Source organism: Carettochelys insculpta, chromosome 1 (genome assembly GCF_033958435.1).
Source record: "Carettochelys insculpta isolate YL-2023 chromosome 1, ASM3395843v1, whole genome shotgun sequence".
NCBI classification, from domain to species: Eukaryota; Metazoa; Chordata; order Testudines; family Carettochelyidae; genus Carettochelys; species Carettochelys insculpta.
The window spans coordinates 130,526,573-130,542,258 of record NC_134137.1 but is presented as its reverse complement, the minus strand read 5'-3'; the positions used below and the strand labels follow the sequence as shown (position 1 = coordinate 130,542,258).

The 15,686-nt window shown below is 42.5% G+C and overlaps 1 protein-coding gene across 1 annotated transcript in view; it reads right to left on the bottom strand.

The window, feature by feature from the left end:
* VWA3B (von Willebrand factor A domain containing 3B) overlaps positions 1-15,686 on the bottom strand; it is a 123,939-nt gene that overhangs the window by 74,052 nt on the left and 34,201 nt on the right. The window contains exons 9-12 of the mRNA XM_074983284.1: positions 14,661-14,785; positions 4,065-4,181; positions 1,648-1,844; positions 776-930 (exon numbers count right to left, since the gene is read on the bottom strand). Of these exons, the coding sequence (XP_074839385.1) occupies positions 776-930; positions 1,648-1,844; positions 4,065-4,181; positions 14,661-14,785 (594 nt within the window). The remainder of the gene's footprint in view (positions 1-775; positions 931-1,647; positions 1,845-4,064; positions 4,182-14,660; positions 14,786-15,686) is intronic.

Below are 15,686 nucleotides of genomic sequence, written 5' to 3'. Positions count from 1 at the left end.
AGAGGGTACTACTACCTGGGAGCAATCTGTGCTCAGAAGAGCAAAGGGACTGCAATTGTTGGTGGCTCCTCTACAAGGAGATACACTTGCAATTCTCAAACGGAAGGTGTTATACATGTGCAAATTGTGAATTATCATCTATCTGACTCAATATGTATTACTCTGGCATCTGATTTGAATAAGAAACTTCCAGTTCAGAGACAGATGGAATAGACGCCTATCTCAATTCATAGTAGATCCTGAAAGTACCTTAGCACCTGTTACTAATAGGCAATTTTTCATCTTCTTACATCAACGTACTTCACTGGTGTTGGGGAGGGATAGCTCAGTAGTTTGAGCATTGGCCTGCTAAACCCAGGGTTGTGAGCTCAGTCCTTAAGGGAGCCATCTAAGGACCTGGGGCAAATAGATTTAAAAAAAAAAAAACTGTCAGGGATGATGACAAGTGCTGCTGTGAGTGCAGGACACTAGACTTGATGACCTCTCAAGGTCCCTTTCAACTCTATGAGATACAGATATATATGTATATATATATATACACACATACATATATGGAAATATACCTATGTATGTTCAATATCAGACACATACACTCCTAGTGGCCTAAAATAGGCTGTTTTCCCTCTCACTCAAACAGAAGAATGTAAAGTTACAAAACAACTCGATCGATGCATCAGTCTTTCCTAGTGAATGAATACTAAGTGCTCCTGTTTCATAATTTTTACTGGTGTTCACTGCAAAGATTTGAACAGATTTCATTTGAAATCCAACTAACCTTCTTTCCATTTGTCCAAGAGCATTCTTCATTCTCTCTTCATATTGCCTGTATTTCTCAGCAGAAACATACACATGAACCACAGACCCATCTTTCCAGTAAGTATGTACAAATTTATCACAGTATTTTGCATGGATTACTTTCTTATTTGTCTCCTACAGGGGCAAACAATTGTGAAATACACATTATATAAGGTGATTTCTGCAATGTGCTGAACAATATTTGGATAATGCACTTAAAAGGCAGGGATCTATACCTGCTGCAACTGCATCGCTGCAGAAGTAGCTACAGACTACAAGCCTGCTCAAGGCATTAGCTCCTGATAAGAAATCAGCAGGTACTGTTTCCCTGTCCTCCTTGGCCTGCTCTTAGCTAGAAAGAACAGGAGAAGCAGTACAGTGAGAAGTGCTCTGGGTAGAGCAAGCAAAACACACAATAACCCAGCCCTGAACACTCTTCTGTAAAACCCAGTAGTATTGGAGCATCTGGGACTTCTACCTGTCCTAGACCAACTGGAACAGAGAAGAAACTAACATTCCTTTACCCATTCTACTGAGTCACGAAGTTAAGGAAAAACAAATTATTGGTGAAACCATTCCCCCAACCCTTCCCGGCAGATTATAAGATGAATGGGGGAAGAGAATCTAATACGCCCTTCCAGGGCAAGCAGAGGGTCACCTCCACTCCATTTCACCTACAAACCTTTCCATCCTACTCTATTAACAAGGTTTTATTATAATCCTCCAAGAACAGGGCTACAAACAGACCACAAGCTGCATAAAAGACTCATATGTGGAGTTTCACTGCAAGTCTGAAAAGCACACAGAAGCCAAAAAGAACACAGCATTCAAGAGAATCTCAGCAGTGCTTACAGCATTGGTTTGTAAAGATTCATCCTCTGGCTTGGCTTTTATGTCAACCACCCCGTCGGCGTGTCGAAAAGTGCAGTTAGCAAGTGCTTCATATAAGGTCAACTTTTGAGCTTTCAAGCCATTCTTCTGCAACCACTCCTTAGAAGTTATATAATCCTCGGGTTTTGGCTCAATCACTGGAGGATCAGTTTTGCTTGCTGATTTGAAAATACACAAAACTTATTGTACTTAGCGTAGCTCACCAAAGAGTTTCTTTAAGCTATAATAAAAGAAGACTAATATATGGATATTTAGACCAAAATTTATAAACCTAAGGCCAACCTTGGGCTTCTAACTCCATATTTAGATACGTAAATAGAGTCTGATTCCAACAGTGTAGATCATCCAATAAATCCTACTGAAACCAATGAGAGCCGTTGGATGACCAGCACTTCACAAATTAGGCCAGGAATTTAATTGCCTAAGTATGGATTTAGGAGTTGAACTTTAGGCAATCCCTTTTGAAAATACTGATCAGAATTCCACATAGAGTCACTGAGTAATTATAGTTACAGCAATCTGACTGCAAGATCAGGGCCTTAGCATATGAAAGGAACTACTATTTGACTGGATCAGTGGCCTTTCACAAACTCTGCTAAATTGTTTTTAAAACAAGTCTGTGTGCATATTTTTAAAACAAAGGTATTTGTATTTTTCTCCTTTGCATAGGCTTTGTGTGTGTGCATAATATGTTAAAAAGAGTCAATGGAGCACAGACAGACTGTCTTCTTCTTTCTCATTTTACTGGAAGGCTACGTCTACACTAGAGAGTTTTGTTGCCAATACAACATACAGAAGCTGGGTTTCCACGGAGCTCTGCTCAGCACTGCTGCCAGCAGATCTATGCAAAGTGGGCTTCTCGGGATTGCAAATGGCTGCCTATTTCCATACTCCCGAAGCTCATTACCACAGACACACAAGAGTTCGAAGGTGGCAGAAGTGTGCGCCAGCACTGCAGAGGCTGTGTGGATGTGCCTCTGCCAGCTAAACCCGCCTCTGTCGCCAGTCCCTTATGCCTGAAACAGGATTAAAACTGCATGTGTAACCTTAAATCAGGCCCTTTGGTCATATTTATTATGAAAGTCTTGACCGACGTCATACCGGATGTTTGTGGCAAACCCCAGAATGGAACTCAGTTCTCTGGTACTACTCCAGAGAATATCCTCTCTCCCCCCGCTGCATCCCTCTGGTTTATTCACTGCCAAGCCTGTGTCCTGAATGAAGCAGAACAAATAGTTTGCGATGCAGAGGTGAAAGAAACTTAAATTTATTACAGGCCCTGTCCTACAACAACCTGACCCTCCTGGGGAGAGGGGAGGGCTCAGGGCATGGGGTGGGAGGTTAAAGCCTGGTGCCGGGGTGTGGGGTGGGAGGCAGGTTAACAGTTGTGGCAGGTTGAGCTGGGGCTTCAGTGGGTGGGTGGGGGGTTAAGCCTGAGGTGAGTTGGGGCCTTGGGCAGGGCTAAGGCTGAGGGGGGTTGGGGCTTTGCGGGTTGAGGGCTTAAGGCTGAGGGGGGTTGGGGCCACACAGGGGGCAGAGGGGATGAAAGCATGGCTACGGGGAGGGGCGGGGGGTTAAAGGCTGCAGCAGGTAGGGGCTACACGGGAGATGGGGGGTAAAGGCTGCGGCAAGCTGGGGCAGTGTGGGGTGGGAGGACAGGTTAAGGCTGAGGCTTGGGGCCTCCTCGGAGGTCAGGTGGGAGGGGTTAAAGCCTGGCAGTGGGTTGGGGCCCCAAGGTGTGATTGTGGGGTTAAAGCCTGGTAGCATTTTGGGGCCGTGGGGATTAGGGGGTTAAGGCTGAGGCAGGTTGGGGCCATGGGTGGCAAGGGATTAAGCAGGACTGGAGGAGGGGCAAAGTTCCGGCACCTTTTTTCCTAGAAAAAAAGCACTGGTTACAACTCAAGTGAACTCTGCAGTGAAAACAACGCCTTTGCAAATAACAAGCATGAATTTTTATGGGGCAGCTAAACTGCACAGCTATCCCCTGTCAGGTTTCAAGTCCCCACCTCTCAAGCCACAGATGAACCTCCTCAGAAACACAGCTGTAAAAATTAACACTGGTACAAAAAATGTTTTTTTGCTAATCTTGGTCTCAGAGACAATGGAATAGTTTTCGTTCCAACTTTCCAAAAGGCAAAGAGCAAGCATGGAACAATTCACCCAGAACAGTTAAAGATTAACAAAATTAAAAGAAAGTGTACATAGAAGCTTGTAAAGATAAGTGTATGCAACTGTAACTACAGATATCATGACTGGCTCTGCATATAACAAATTGTCTTATCATCACTGAGTTGGGAGTTCACCAGAACTGCCCACAAATGAACCAAATTAATTGTGATCACAATGGTATATTTCTCAAAAGAATTTATAAACAATACCTTTGCAAGATACAGGCCGATCAGACTCGGCTAAAATATTCTGAAGTTGTATCAGTGCATTGCTGGCCTCCTCCAACTCCTTCCAGATCAGGAAGACATCTTCTCTGACACCAGCTGCTGTGAGAGAAATAAATGCTCAGACCTTGATCCTTTCAGACAAACCAGGCTGTTACATTTACATGTGCTAAACCACCCTAAAAAAATTAATGGCATTGCCTGGGTACCACTTTATTACCTTGCAGTGGGAACTTTCCCCTTTAAAAGGTGTTGAAGGAATACCTATGAGCAGAGGACCATCAGCAACAAAGCTCCATTTGAGATGCATGGCCCGGGCTTAGGCATCTGGGCTCCAAAAGAGAGGTGAACAGCCTCCTGGATTTAGAAGGGCTGGTGGATTTAGGTTGTGGCCTTTCCCATAGTGACAGGCAAATCCTTCTTCTCAGCATGGGGAAACATCAAGAAAATTCTAATGGAATTCTCATAATGGTTTTAATGCAGAAGAGGAAATTCCAGCCCTTTGTTCTTTACTTCTTTTTTTTTTTTTAATTGAAATCAGCCTTTGTATGAGAAAGCCCTACCCTGAAATCTTAAAAAAGCGGACATTTTATGTTGCTTCAAATTCCTAAAACTATTGAGCAGATGTACTTGTAATTTTACCAAATATTAGAGCGGTTCCCAAAGAGCAAAATTTTAGAAATATACAATTACCCTCCCACTAGATCTACCCAAAATATTATTTATTGGGATACTAATGACACCTAAAAACAGTTTCAATTAGGCAGAAAGGTGTCAATAATATACATTATTCCATGCAAAACCCAAAATTAGAACTGACTAAAGACAATGTTAAAAACTCAGGAAATACTCTGCTCTTGGTTAAAAGTTTAAAATTGCTCCTTAACAGAATTAATGTATACAAAAGCTACGAGTTCAAAACTGAAAAATAGAGACCACATATAGTTCTGGTTCAAGAAGACTACACAATTCTGTGCATAAATTAGGGAGCGTGGCCTCTAAGAACCTAATACTGTAATATGGATCAGCTGCAAGAACAGCATTATAGAACATATGAGATATAAAAGTATTGAATCATAAGTGCTCCTCTTCTGTAAAAGCAAATCAGTTGCCTAATGCTAAATGACATATTACAACAACAAATAGTCCAGCTATATCTCAACATCTGCTGGTCCAGTCCAGTGCACCCAAAGCAATTACAGGACATGCTATGCTTGATAATATACTCAAGCCTTAACATATTCAAGCCTATCTCTAGTAAAATAAATCAGTTAATCTACACCAAACAAACCCACTCATTTCACCTGTTCAATAAATATCCAATAATTGTCACAGATGAACAACATGTACATATTTTGCAAATATAGCAACACAGTTTTAACGTAAGATGCAGTTAATTTTGCACAGAATCTTTTATAATGTGTTTTTCTACAGTGCCATCACCTGGTATCCTCTTGTATTTCAAGAGTTCTGTTTTAGTCAATACACTTTACCAAGGAAAAAATCTATCTCCCCAAAAGTCATAAAAACCTCAAGCAAATTGAAACATTCCACAGCATAAACCTAAAAATCAGACATCTCTCATTGATACTAGAAGATCAAGAAAAATATTCTGATCAAAACACGTGATTCAGTCTTATTTCATTTTTAAGACACATCAAGCATAAGAGCTGGCAAAACTGAAACAGAACATGAGAAAATAAATTTGTGATAAAATTGCTATCAACTACAACTACCAGGCCTTTACACATGCACCAACTACAGTAATGTGGAAGCAAAACCAACAAATACAAATTAATCACATGTATTAGACAAGTGGTTCTTAACCTGGTGTGTACACACCCATGGGGGTACATGATGCTCTTTCTGGGGGTGCAAGACGTGCCAGATCTTTTTAGAAGGTAAATCATCAAAAAACACAAATTAAGCACAAACACGTAAATACAGCTACTTTGTTTCATCAAACCCATGCGTGAATTCAGTGAAGCCACTAACTGTCAGCACATCAGTTACAGTTTACTTCTAGAGCAAAACTCTGCAACGTCTCTGGGTAGTACTTGTGTATTTTTGCATGCCTACTGTACTATTATTTGTGGCGAGTAATAACATAAAACTATTTTACATATATTTAATATGGATTTAAAAGTGTATAGGTCCCCACCTAACATTTTTGATTTTTGATAAGGGGCACAAGAACATATTTTGAGAACCAAAGGGGTGCAGTCTACAGTAAAGGTTATGAACCATAGTACCAGAGGTACTGAACTGTACTGACAAATGCAACTCAAATGGGAACTACTTCCATTGAGCAACGAGGGGTCCTGTGGCACCTTATAGACTAACAGAAATGTATGAGCATAAGCTTTCGTGGGCAAAGACCCACTTTGTCAGATGCAGGTCTTTGCCCACAAACACTTATGCTCATACATTTCTGTTAGTCTATAAGGTGCCACAGGACCCCTCGTTGCTTTTACAGATCCAGACTAACACGGCTACCCCTCTGATACGTCCATTGATTTTATCAGAAAAAAGATATTTCCTTCCTAAATCATCTCCTACTAAAACGGGGTCCAGATTTAATTATGTGAAGGTTTTAAATATTTCTGTTGAAAAGCTGAAAGATAGCCACTTTTAAACTGTTCTGCTGCTTTCTCAGGGCCTTTCTAATTTAAATCTTTTGAAACCTGACTGTATGTACAGTAAACTCTTTCATATCCAGCAGCCCCAAGACAGGGAGGTTGCCAGATATTCAAATATTCTGGATAGTAGGCCATGTCTACACTAGCCCAAAACTTCGAAATGGCCATTTGCATGGCCATTTCAAAGTTTTGGGCTAGTACAGATGTAGCCACAGAGAGGTATACCTAGCAATGCAGAACACTACAGAAAAAGAAATTAGCTATTAAGAAACAAAAATGTATGCAGGGTACTTTATTTAACAACAACAGTAGTATTCCACACTGTAAACTTGTACTGTATTTGCTGTATTTACTTCCACTACATTGTAATTATGGCAAACGTAACTAACATTTACTAATGGTTAAAATGCCAGTTATTTGAGAGTTCCAGGTGACAGAATGCCGGATATGAAAGAGTTTACTGTGTACATTCATATTTAAGCAGTTTGATGGGAAATGTTTAGGTTTCCTAAGTGACTTAGCAAGTATTATTGTCAATTACAGGTGATTAATAATGTAGGAAAAGGATCCTGAAGGGTTAATAACTGTACATATAATGTTTCTAGCATGGTACATGTATTGAATTCAGTATTACACAGTAAAATATTTATTGACGTATCAATTTTTTATGTGAAAGCATTGTGTAACCAAATAAAACAGCTGTTTGATAGTAGCTATACTTGTCGACAAATCCTTTAGATAATAAAGGCATTTGTCGTGAAATGTATATTATTACAGTCCAGAAACCCAGAATATATTTTACCCAGGCAACAACCAGAATTTACAAGACCAAAGCAAAGATGTCAAAGCAGGCTCTACCCGGGATTTGGTCCTCCACATCAACCCAGCCTCCCCAAAGACTGAAACAGCATCATCCCCGGCAATCCCATTTTCCTCCAACTGACAGGATTAGCTCTTCCTTTTTTCTACCCAACCTATCTCATTAGGCTAATCCTCACACCTCACACGCTCATCTCCCTCCACCTGAAAAAGCACAAGAAGAAAAAACTGCTCCTAGAGGCCCCCCCGGGAACCTCCACCCCCACCGTGCACACAAATATGAATATAATGTAAACATCTGTGTCCTTGACATGAAGTCTCCCAAGCAATCTTAGTCACACTGTCCTTTTCTTCATCCTCCTTTTCTCCTGCCCTCCTCTCCAATGCTGGCTCTCCTGTTGAGACCATCTTAATATTCATTTTTCCACAAAATATTAACAGCCCTCAACAGCAATGCTGCTGGTGCCTCCTTTTATTACACTTACCTGATTTTCAAGCACGTATGTACTGCATCGGCTTGGGGTGGTGGTAGGGAGGAATCAACCACTGACCCAGGCCAGCAGAACTGCTTGTCAGTTTAACTGTCTCCCTGGATCTAGCTGAAGAACTCAACAGTTCTGCTTCACAAAGGGAAAGAACCCAATAACACCCAGGGGGTTACACTGGAAACAGGCAATTATGCTGGATAAATATGCCAACAGATTTTACATTTACTCTCCACTAGGAGCAAGAATGAGAGTTGAGCTTAAACTTAAGTCTTCTTCTGTCTGATTCACCAGAGTGTTGCCCAAAATTTGTGCCTAAATAACTCCACTGATTTCAGCAGAATTATACCAGCACTAAGCAAATATAACACTAATAGTTAATAAAGCCGCTTATTTCCTTTACATGATAAGCTTTTATTTCATACCTAGCTAATATTTAATATCATAACAAAACAGCAGTCATGTAGCACTTTAAAGACTAATAAAATGATTTATTAGGTGATGAGCTTTAGTGGGACAGACCCACTTCTTCAGATCCATAGCATTTTCAGTCCAGACTCAGTTATATAGCTCAGAGGTTCAAAACAAATTGCAATAAAAACTGACAAATCAAAAATATAGAACTGAAGGGGGGAAGGGCTGTTAAGTGTCTTGCCTGAGATAATTGCGAACATCAAAGGAAGAGAAGCAGTCCTTGTAATGGATGTTGGAAAGGGTAAAATAGTTATGTAACTGTCTTCCAACTCCTCCAACAATAAGTAATGTTTCAAAAATTACTAACAGAGTTTTAGTATTAGGTTCAAGACATTTAAAAACCTTTTATTATTAACTACTTTTTATAGTACCTAACATGGACTTTTTAATACAAATAAAGATGTGATTTCCTGCCTGAAAGGGCTTACAATGTAAAGTAGTCGTTGCTAAAAGGATTTTTTTTAAAAAGACCAAAAAATAACAACTAAAAATAACAATGAATGGAGCATTTTAGCTTGGTTTGTTTCTGTACAGCAAAGTGGGTATAACTTCTATCATGTCTCCGTGCATATTACAACTAACATACTATCTCCAACTAGCACCCAATTTTCACCTCCCAACTGCTGAACATCCGGACACCTATTCAAAAAGCTACCTGTTCTAGTCTCACCTCCCAGCAGCTATCCCATCCTGCAGCCTGTTTCTAAAGCTACTCTAACCTCCAGATACCAAACTAGCTTACAACCACCAGTGAAACAAACCAAAAGCCCTGCCAAGACAACAGCATTTTTAAAAGCCACAGAAACAGCAAAGAATTTACAGAAAACACTGGACTGTTAATATTAATTCACAGACAAGCCTGGAATATAATTCAGTCGTGGTTATCTGACTCAGATCAGGCTTTACAAAGGGCGAAAAGACAAAGGCAAGAAAATTAGACATTTTCAGTTGCTCAGAGATAGGGAATTTAACTTCTTCCTGCATCCCTGCCTCAGCCACTGTGTGGCAGTATAACACAGCAGCCTTCCTTGAAGTATTTATGTTTAAAGGCAGCACTGCGAAAACTAACCAGGTAGACAGGACAGCACTGGAGATACATGTGCCTACACATGTGGAATGTTAAATAGCAGAGGGGTATTCTTTCTAGGTCAAATCCTAATCTGCTTTCCACTGGGGAGAGGGCCAGTGGGATGTTATATGTAAGTGAACTCTGCAGTCGATATGCTACTATGCAGCAGAGCTCTGTGGTTGTTCTTGCCATATCAGCATGGGGAATGGGGATTTGGATATGGCTCCCAACTTTCTAATCATACAAAATGAACACACTTGTCCCACTCCCTGCCCACCAATTCCATGAGGCCCCACCCTGCCACGCTCCTTTTCCAAGGCCCTGCCCCACTCCATCCCTTCGTTGTTTACTGTCCCCCACCCTCACTTACACAATGATTTCCACCAGGCTGGGGCAGAGGATTGGAGCATAGGAGGGCAAAGGGCTTGGGCTGGGACTAGAAATGAGGGGTTCTGGCTGAGGGGAGGGGTTCCAGGATGATGCAAAGAGGTTCAGAAAGTGGGAGGCGGCTCAGGGCTGGGGCAGTGGGATGGGGTGTGGGAGGGGGGTGAAGGATCCAAATGGGGGTGTAGACTGAGGGGGGGCCAGGGTGAGGGATTTGGGGCCATGGAGGGAGTGTCAGGCTGGGGCTGGGAATAAGGAGTTCGAAGTGTGGGAGGGTCTTCAGGCTGAGGCAGTGTGGAGTGTGGGAGAGGGTACAAGCTCTGGGTTGGGCTGCAAGCTCCAGAAAAGGGTCAAAAATGAGGGGTTCAGGGTCTTGAAGGGGGCTCCGGGCTGGGGTAAGGAAGATGGGTGCCGGGGCTAGACTGAGGGCTCTGGCTGGTGCTGGGGCTGAGTAGTTTGGGGTGCAGGAGTGGGCTCCAGCCTGGAGTCAAAGGGTTCAGAGTATAGAAATGGACTCAGGGCTGGAGGCTGATGGGTGGGGGATGGTGTGCAGACTCTGGCTAACAGAAGCTGCAGAGCTGGTGCTCAGGGTCAGGGCAGCACTTAGAGCCCTTGTGGCTGCTGCTATGCCTAGGAGCCAGAGGCACATGTCAGCTGCTTTCCTGGAGCCACACACAGTCTTACAGGGACCTTGCCAGCCTTGTGCCAACCTGACTTTTAACAGCCTAGTCAGTTGTGCTGACCAGAGATGCCAGTGTCTCTTTTCAACCGGGTAGCTGGGTTGAAAACCAGACACCTGGCAACCCCAGACATGGAGGGAGTGGCAGGTCAAGGTGAGGCCCACGGGGCTAGACTGGGCATATTCATTGTTTGAACACCCGCTGCCACAATGGAACAGGATCAAGAGCATGTTATGGCTCCTGGTCAAAGCAGCAGCCCTGAAGAAGCTGTGCTGGTGCTTTTGAGGCAGGAGGAGTCCCGCCCCCTCTGCCCTATGAAGATACCACCTGCAAAGATAATTTATCTGTTTTAAAAATCAGTCCAAAATACAGTTAGCACTTTTCTGCTTCAGCCTTTAAATATATAATCACTCAGAACTTCTCTTCATGGAATCTCAACTATGGACAACCAAGTGGAATTACAATATATTTTTTGTTTGCATGCTAGGTAGAAACATTAGCAAATGCACCCTGGAATACACTTATTCCACAAGACTGTGTATATGGAAATATGCTCTCCCGCAGATTTGTCACGAAAACCAAGTGCTGATATATGTTTTCCATCTACTGACACTTCCTTGCTATGACCTTTCCAAGTCCTAGCTCACCCACCTATTTACTATCACCCCACTTCAGATAACCATGAGTCTCTAGTCATGTCAGTCAAGTCCAGCACTGGGCAACCTAGGCTAATGAGTGGGCCACATGAGTGGCCCTCCTTCATCTAAGCAGGCCACAAGATTATCTCCAACACAGTCTCCCAAGATAGGGTATTTTTGCGAACTGCACTTACGCACTTGGAATTCGTGGGGTGTACATACTGATCTGTAGCAGTACTTCCATAGGATGCAGACGGAACGCATGGCTCTCCAAGTCAATGTTACATGCAATCAGCATTCACCTCACTTCATGTGCCCTTGCTCTTTACGTGAGTGTCAGTTTAGTAATACTGGCAGGAAAAAAGCTAAGCAGAAGGAAACCAAGCAGAATCTGGCAACGGTAAACAAAATATCTTGTGGGGCACACATAGTACCCTGATGGGCCCCATTAGGCCCTCAAATGGCAGGTTTCCCACCTCTCGTCTAGTCCAAAGCTCCCTCATTTTTGAAAGCCTACATGGTCATATTTCCCTGCCATGCCACTCAGCAAATCCTGATCACACTTCTGTTCCTGCCCCCCAGTCTGAGCAACACCCCTTCGTCCTACGTAAATCCTTCTCCTCCACAACTCCTACCATCTTTTCATTTCATGAGCCCTCATTTTCTTCAAGTTCCATCTCAAATTGCATCTTCCTTGCCTATGTATCTTAATTTCTCTCTGCTATTTATAACCATATTACAGGCTGTACCTCGCTCGTCCGGCACCCTAGGCACCTGAATGGTCCTGAATAAGGGGATTTGCCAGATGAGTGGAGGTCAGACCTCCCGGCAGCTCTGCATGGGGGCCACCAGACTGCTGGCTGGGCTCCCCTCATCAAGCTCCCTGCCTCCAGGCTGCCTGGAGGTGGGGGGCAGGGTTTCCACTCCTGTTGGTTCCCCGCAGCTGCAGGGCTGCTGGTGGGATCTGTGCCCCTGCCAGCTCCCCACCACGGGACTTCTGGGCTCACCCCATACTTATTTGTTTAGCACTGATAGATAAGATACCATACAAAACAAAGCCATGATATAGTCTTTGAAAGACAGGAGCAGAGTTTGAAAAGAATGAGCAAACCTTTCCATGCCGAGCCAAGTCTAATCCAATATAAATGACAGCAGCTCCAATGTCTTCACTGAAGTTGGGCTTATGAACACCAAGGCCCTGATTCTCTACTGCCTTATCATTTTTCCATCATCACCTTATCCAAAAACCCTCTTCTGATTCAGAAGTGTCTCCTGCCCACTTTCTGAATGACCACAGGAGGTGAGAATTAGGCCCCTCTCTGAAGTAAACTGAATGTTCTGAAGTAGTTCATTTTTCACTCATTCAAGCATATGAATTGTAAAGGAGTGAAAAAAAGAAGAAATCTTGTATTTGCCAAATAATGATACTCAGTGGGAATCTAGAAGACTCTCAGATGTTCTCATCTGTGAAATAGCCTCTTTCAATTCATAAAACGTAATGAGGAGTTTCAGTTTATGGTCTCCTTGCACTGCAAACGCAACAGTGTCATCAGAACCTCCATGTTCTTCTCTTCAATTTACATGAAATGCCACATTCAGAAGAGTAAATCTCTATCTCAGGCCATGTGCACACTACCACCTATGTCGGCAAAACTGATGTCACTCAGAGGTGTGAAAAAACAGCCCTAAGCAACCTTTTCTGGTATGGGTATGATCTGAAAAGTGGGTCTGTCCCACGAAAGCTCGTCACCTAATAAATTATTTTGGTAATCTTTAAAGAGCTACTGGACTGCTTTTTTGTTCTGATAGAATACAGACTAACAGGACTATCTCTCTGTCACTGTTCAGCCCTAAGCAATGTAAGTTTCATCAGCATAAGCGGTAGAGTGCATAGCACTATGTCAGTGGAAGAGCGGGAACTGCCAACACAGCTGCTGCCGTTCATCAAGATGAATTAGGTTGATGGGAGAGCTCTCGCCTACTGGAATAGAGTGGCTATACAAGCACTGTGCTGCTGAAAGCTCACTGGTGTAGACATAGTCTCAGCTAGCAATTATTTCCTTTTGTGGTTTATTCCACATATTGAAGAAACACTTTGTAAGCACAGCAGCAGCTAATCAGCATTTTTATTATTATTGCGGTCTGCATCATTCAAGGTGACACCCTGAAACAAGAGACATCTGACAAGGGAGAAAAGAGCAATCATGCTAATATATTTTTGGTCTGGTAGGATACAGACTCTAGACATAGCTGGAGCTTCCTGATTGGTTGTCAGCAATTTCATACCCATGGCTATAAAGCTTAGTTATTGCATAAGACTAGTTTGCTTCCTTTTCAACTTATAAACTCTAGTCCCATAACAGCACTAAGACATACCATACAATGCATTTCAAAGGGATGACTTCACTTTTGAGTGATTAAAACTACCCATCATTCATCTTCAGAAAAAGCAGCATTGCAGTAATTTCAGATATGCAGCATCCCTAGATCCATCCACTAAAATGCACCTACCACACCCCCAGCATACATGCAGCAACACCTTTCCCTCGTTCCAAACACAATGATCTTGTTTTTTTCTCTGTATCTCTCTCTCAGGGTGTGTCTACACTAGAAACTAACTTCGAAATTAGGCGCCACTTTGAAGTGGCCTGGAGAGAGTCTACACATGTTTTGCCTTACTTTGAAGTTTTGCCAACATAGGTGGTAGTGTGCACATGGCCTGAGATAGAGATGTGCTCTTCTGAATGTGGAATTTCATGTAAATTGAAGAGAAGAACATGGAGGTTCTGATGATACTGGTGCGTTTGCAGTGCAAGGAGACCATAAACTGAAACTCTTCAGCACGTTTTATGAATTGAAAGAGGCTATTTCACAGATGAGAACATCTGAGAGTCTTCTAGATTCCCACTGAGTATCATTATTCGGCAAATGCAAGATGTCTTGTTTTTTCACTCCTTTACAATTCATATGCTTAATGAGTGAAAAATGAACTACTTCAGAACATTCAGTTTACTTCAGACCAGGGCCTAAGGGAGCCCAACTTCGAAGTCCTTACTCCATTCCCAGGAATGGAATAGTGCTCTGCTTCGAAATTTAACTGCAAAGGAGGGCGTGTGTAGACAGTTGCTAAGTCTGTTGCTTCAAAGTTGTACTTCAAAGTAAGCAACTTCAAAGTGATTTTTGTAGTTTAAACACGGCCTCATACGCACAAAGCTCTGTCCCTGTCTCCCTTCTCGTTCTGAGTACATACGTGGCCCTTCCTTTCTCACCCAGAGACCTCAACAGTGAATAGGGAGCACTGCTCATGCTTATTTTTATTCATGCTTGGCTAAAGTTAATGAGTTATGCTGATTCTGAAGGTTTTAAGAATGAACAACCTTTTATTATCTTTACCTAAAGACACCTTTCCTTTCAATTTTCTTGAATTCTGAGTAGATAAACTTTCTTCATCCTCTTCACTCTTTGGTACAGGTCCAAGGATACTTATGTAGTCAGTTCTCTCAGCAAATGCATGGAATCTGTAATATAAAATAGGTTTTCACCTCTAAGTAAATTATGTGAATCATTCGTGGTTTATCCCATCATAACGTACCTCTGAGCACACGTATTGTTCTTCCATAGAACTCCTTGATTTCTGTTACTCTATATCCCTACAGTTAAAAGGGTACTGCAGTCACTCTAAACCTCTATAGTTAATTGGTTACTTCAGAAGAGGGGATACTTTTCTTTTACATAAAGACATTAGCATAAATGTTCTGAATTATTTCATTACTCATCTCAACGTATCTAGCACATTATAGCTCTTACCTAATGCAGCATGCTGACCAAGAATATTTGTCGAAATATCCAAACCGACCCTGGAGCCTTTTTAATCAGAGCACTCATCAAGTATAGAGTGCCTTTATTTAACAGTACAAGTGCCTTTATTTAACCACTGATACACATGCCAAGGAGACAGGCAGAGCTCAAGCATCCTCAGGAACAAAAAGTCCCATGGGAGAAGATAAATTATTCCCAAAACACTGAGCTATTTCCATGGTGCTTGAGTCATATCATCTGATTAATGTAGGCCACACAGAAAAGGAAAGAAATAGGCCTTCCCAAAACAGGGATGCACAAGAAACAAGGCCACTAACCATTGGGGTCCCACGGATCCCTGACTAGACATACGTAACAGGTAGGCCTACATTTACCTCGGCTCACTTCTATGTGCACGGCTGTCTGCACTGCCTCTGTGCACCGCTACCCAGCTGCAAGGTGTTATTGCTGGTCCACTGAGCAGTAACATTCACACTAGACTTCTGCAGAATTATGTAGGGCTTAGGAAGGATAATACAACATAAAAAGGTTCTGCCCTGCGCTGCAGTGCCATTGCTGCAGCTCTGCAGAACCTCTGCAATGTGACATTTCTGAGGAGGA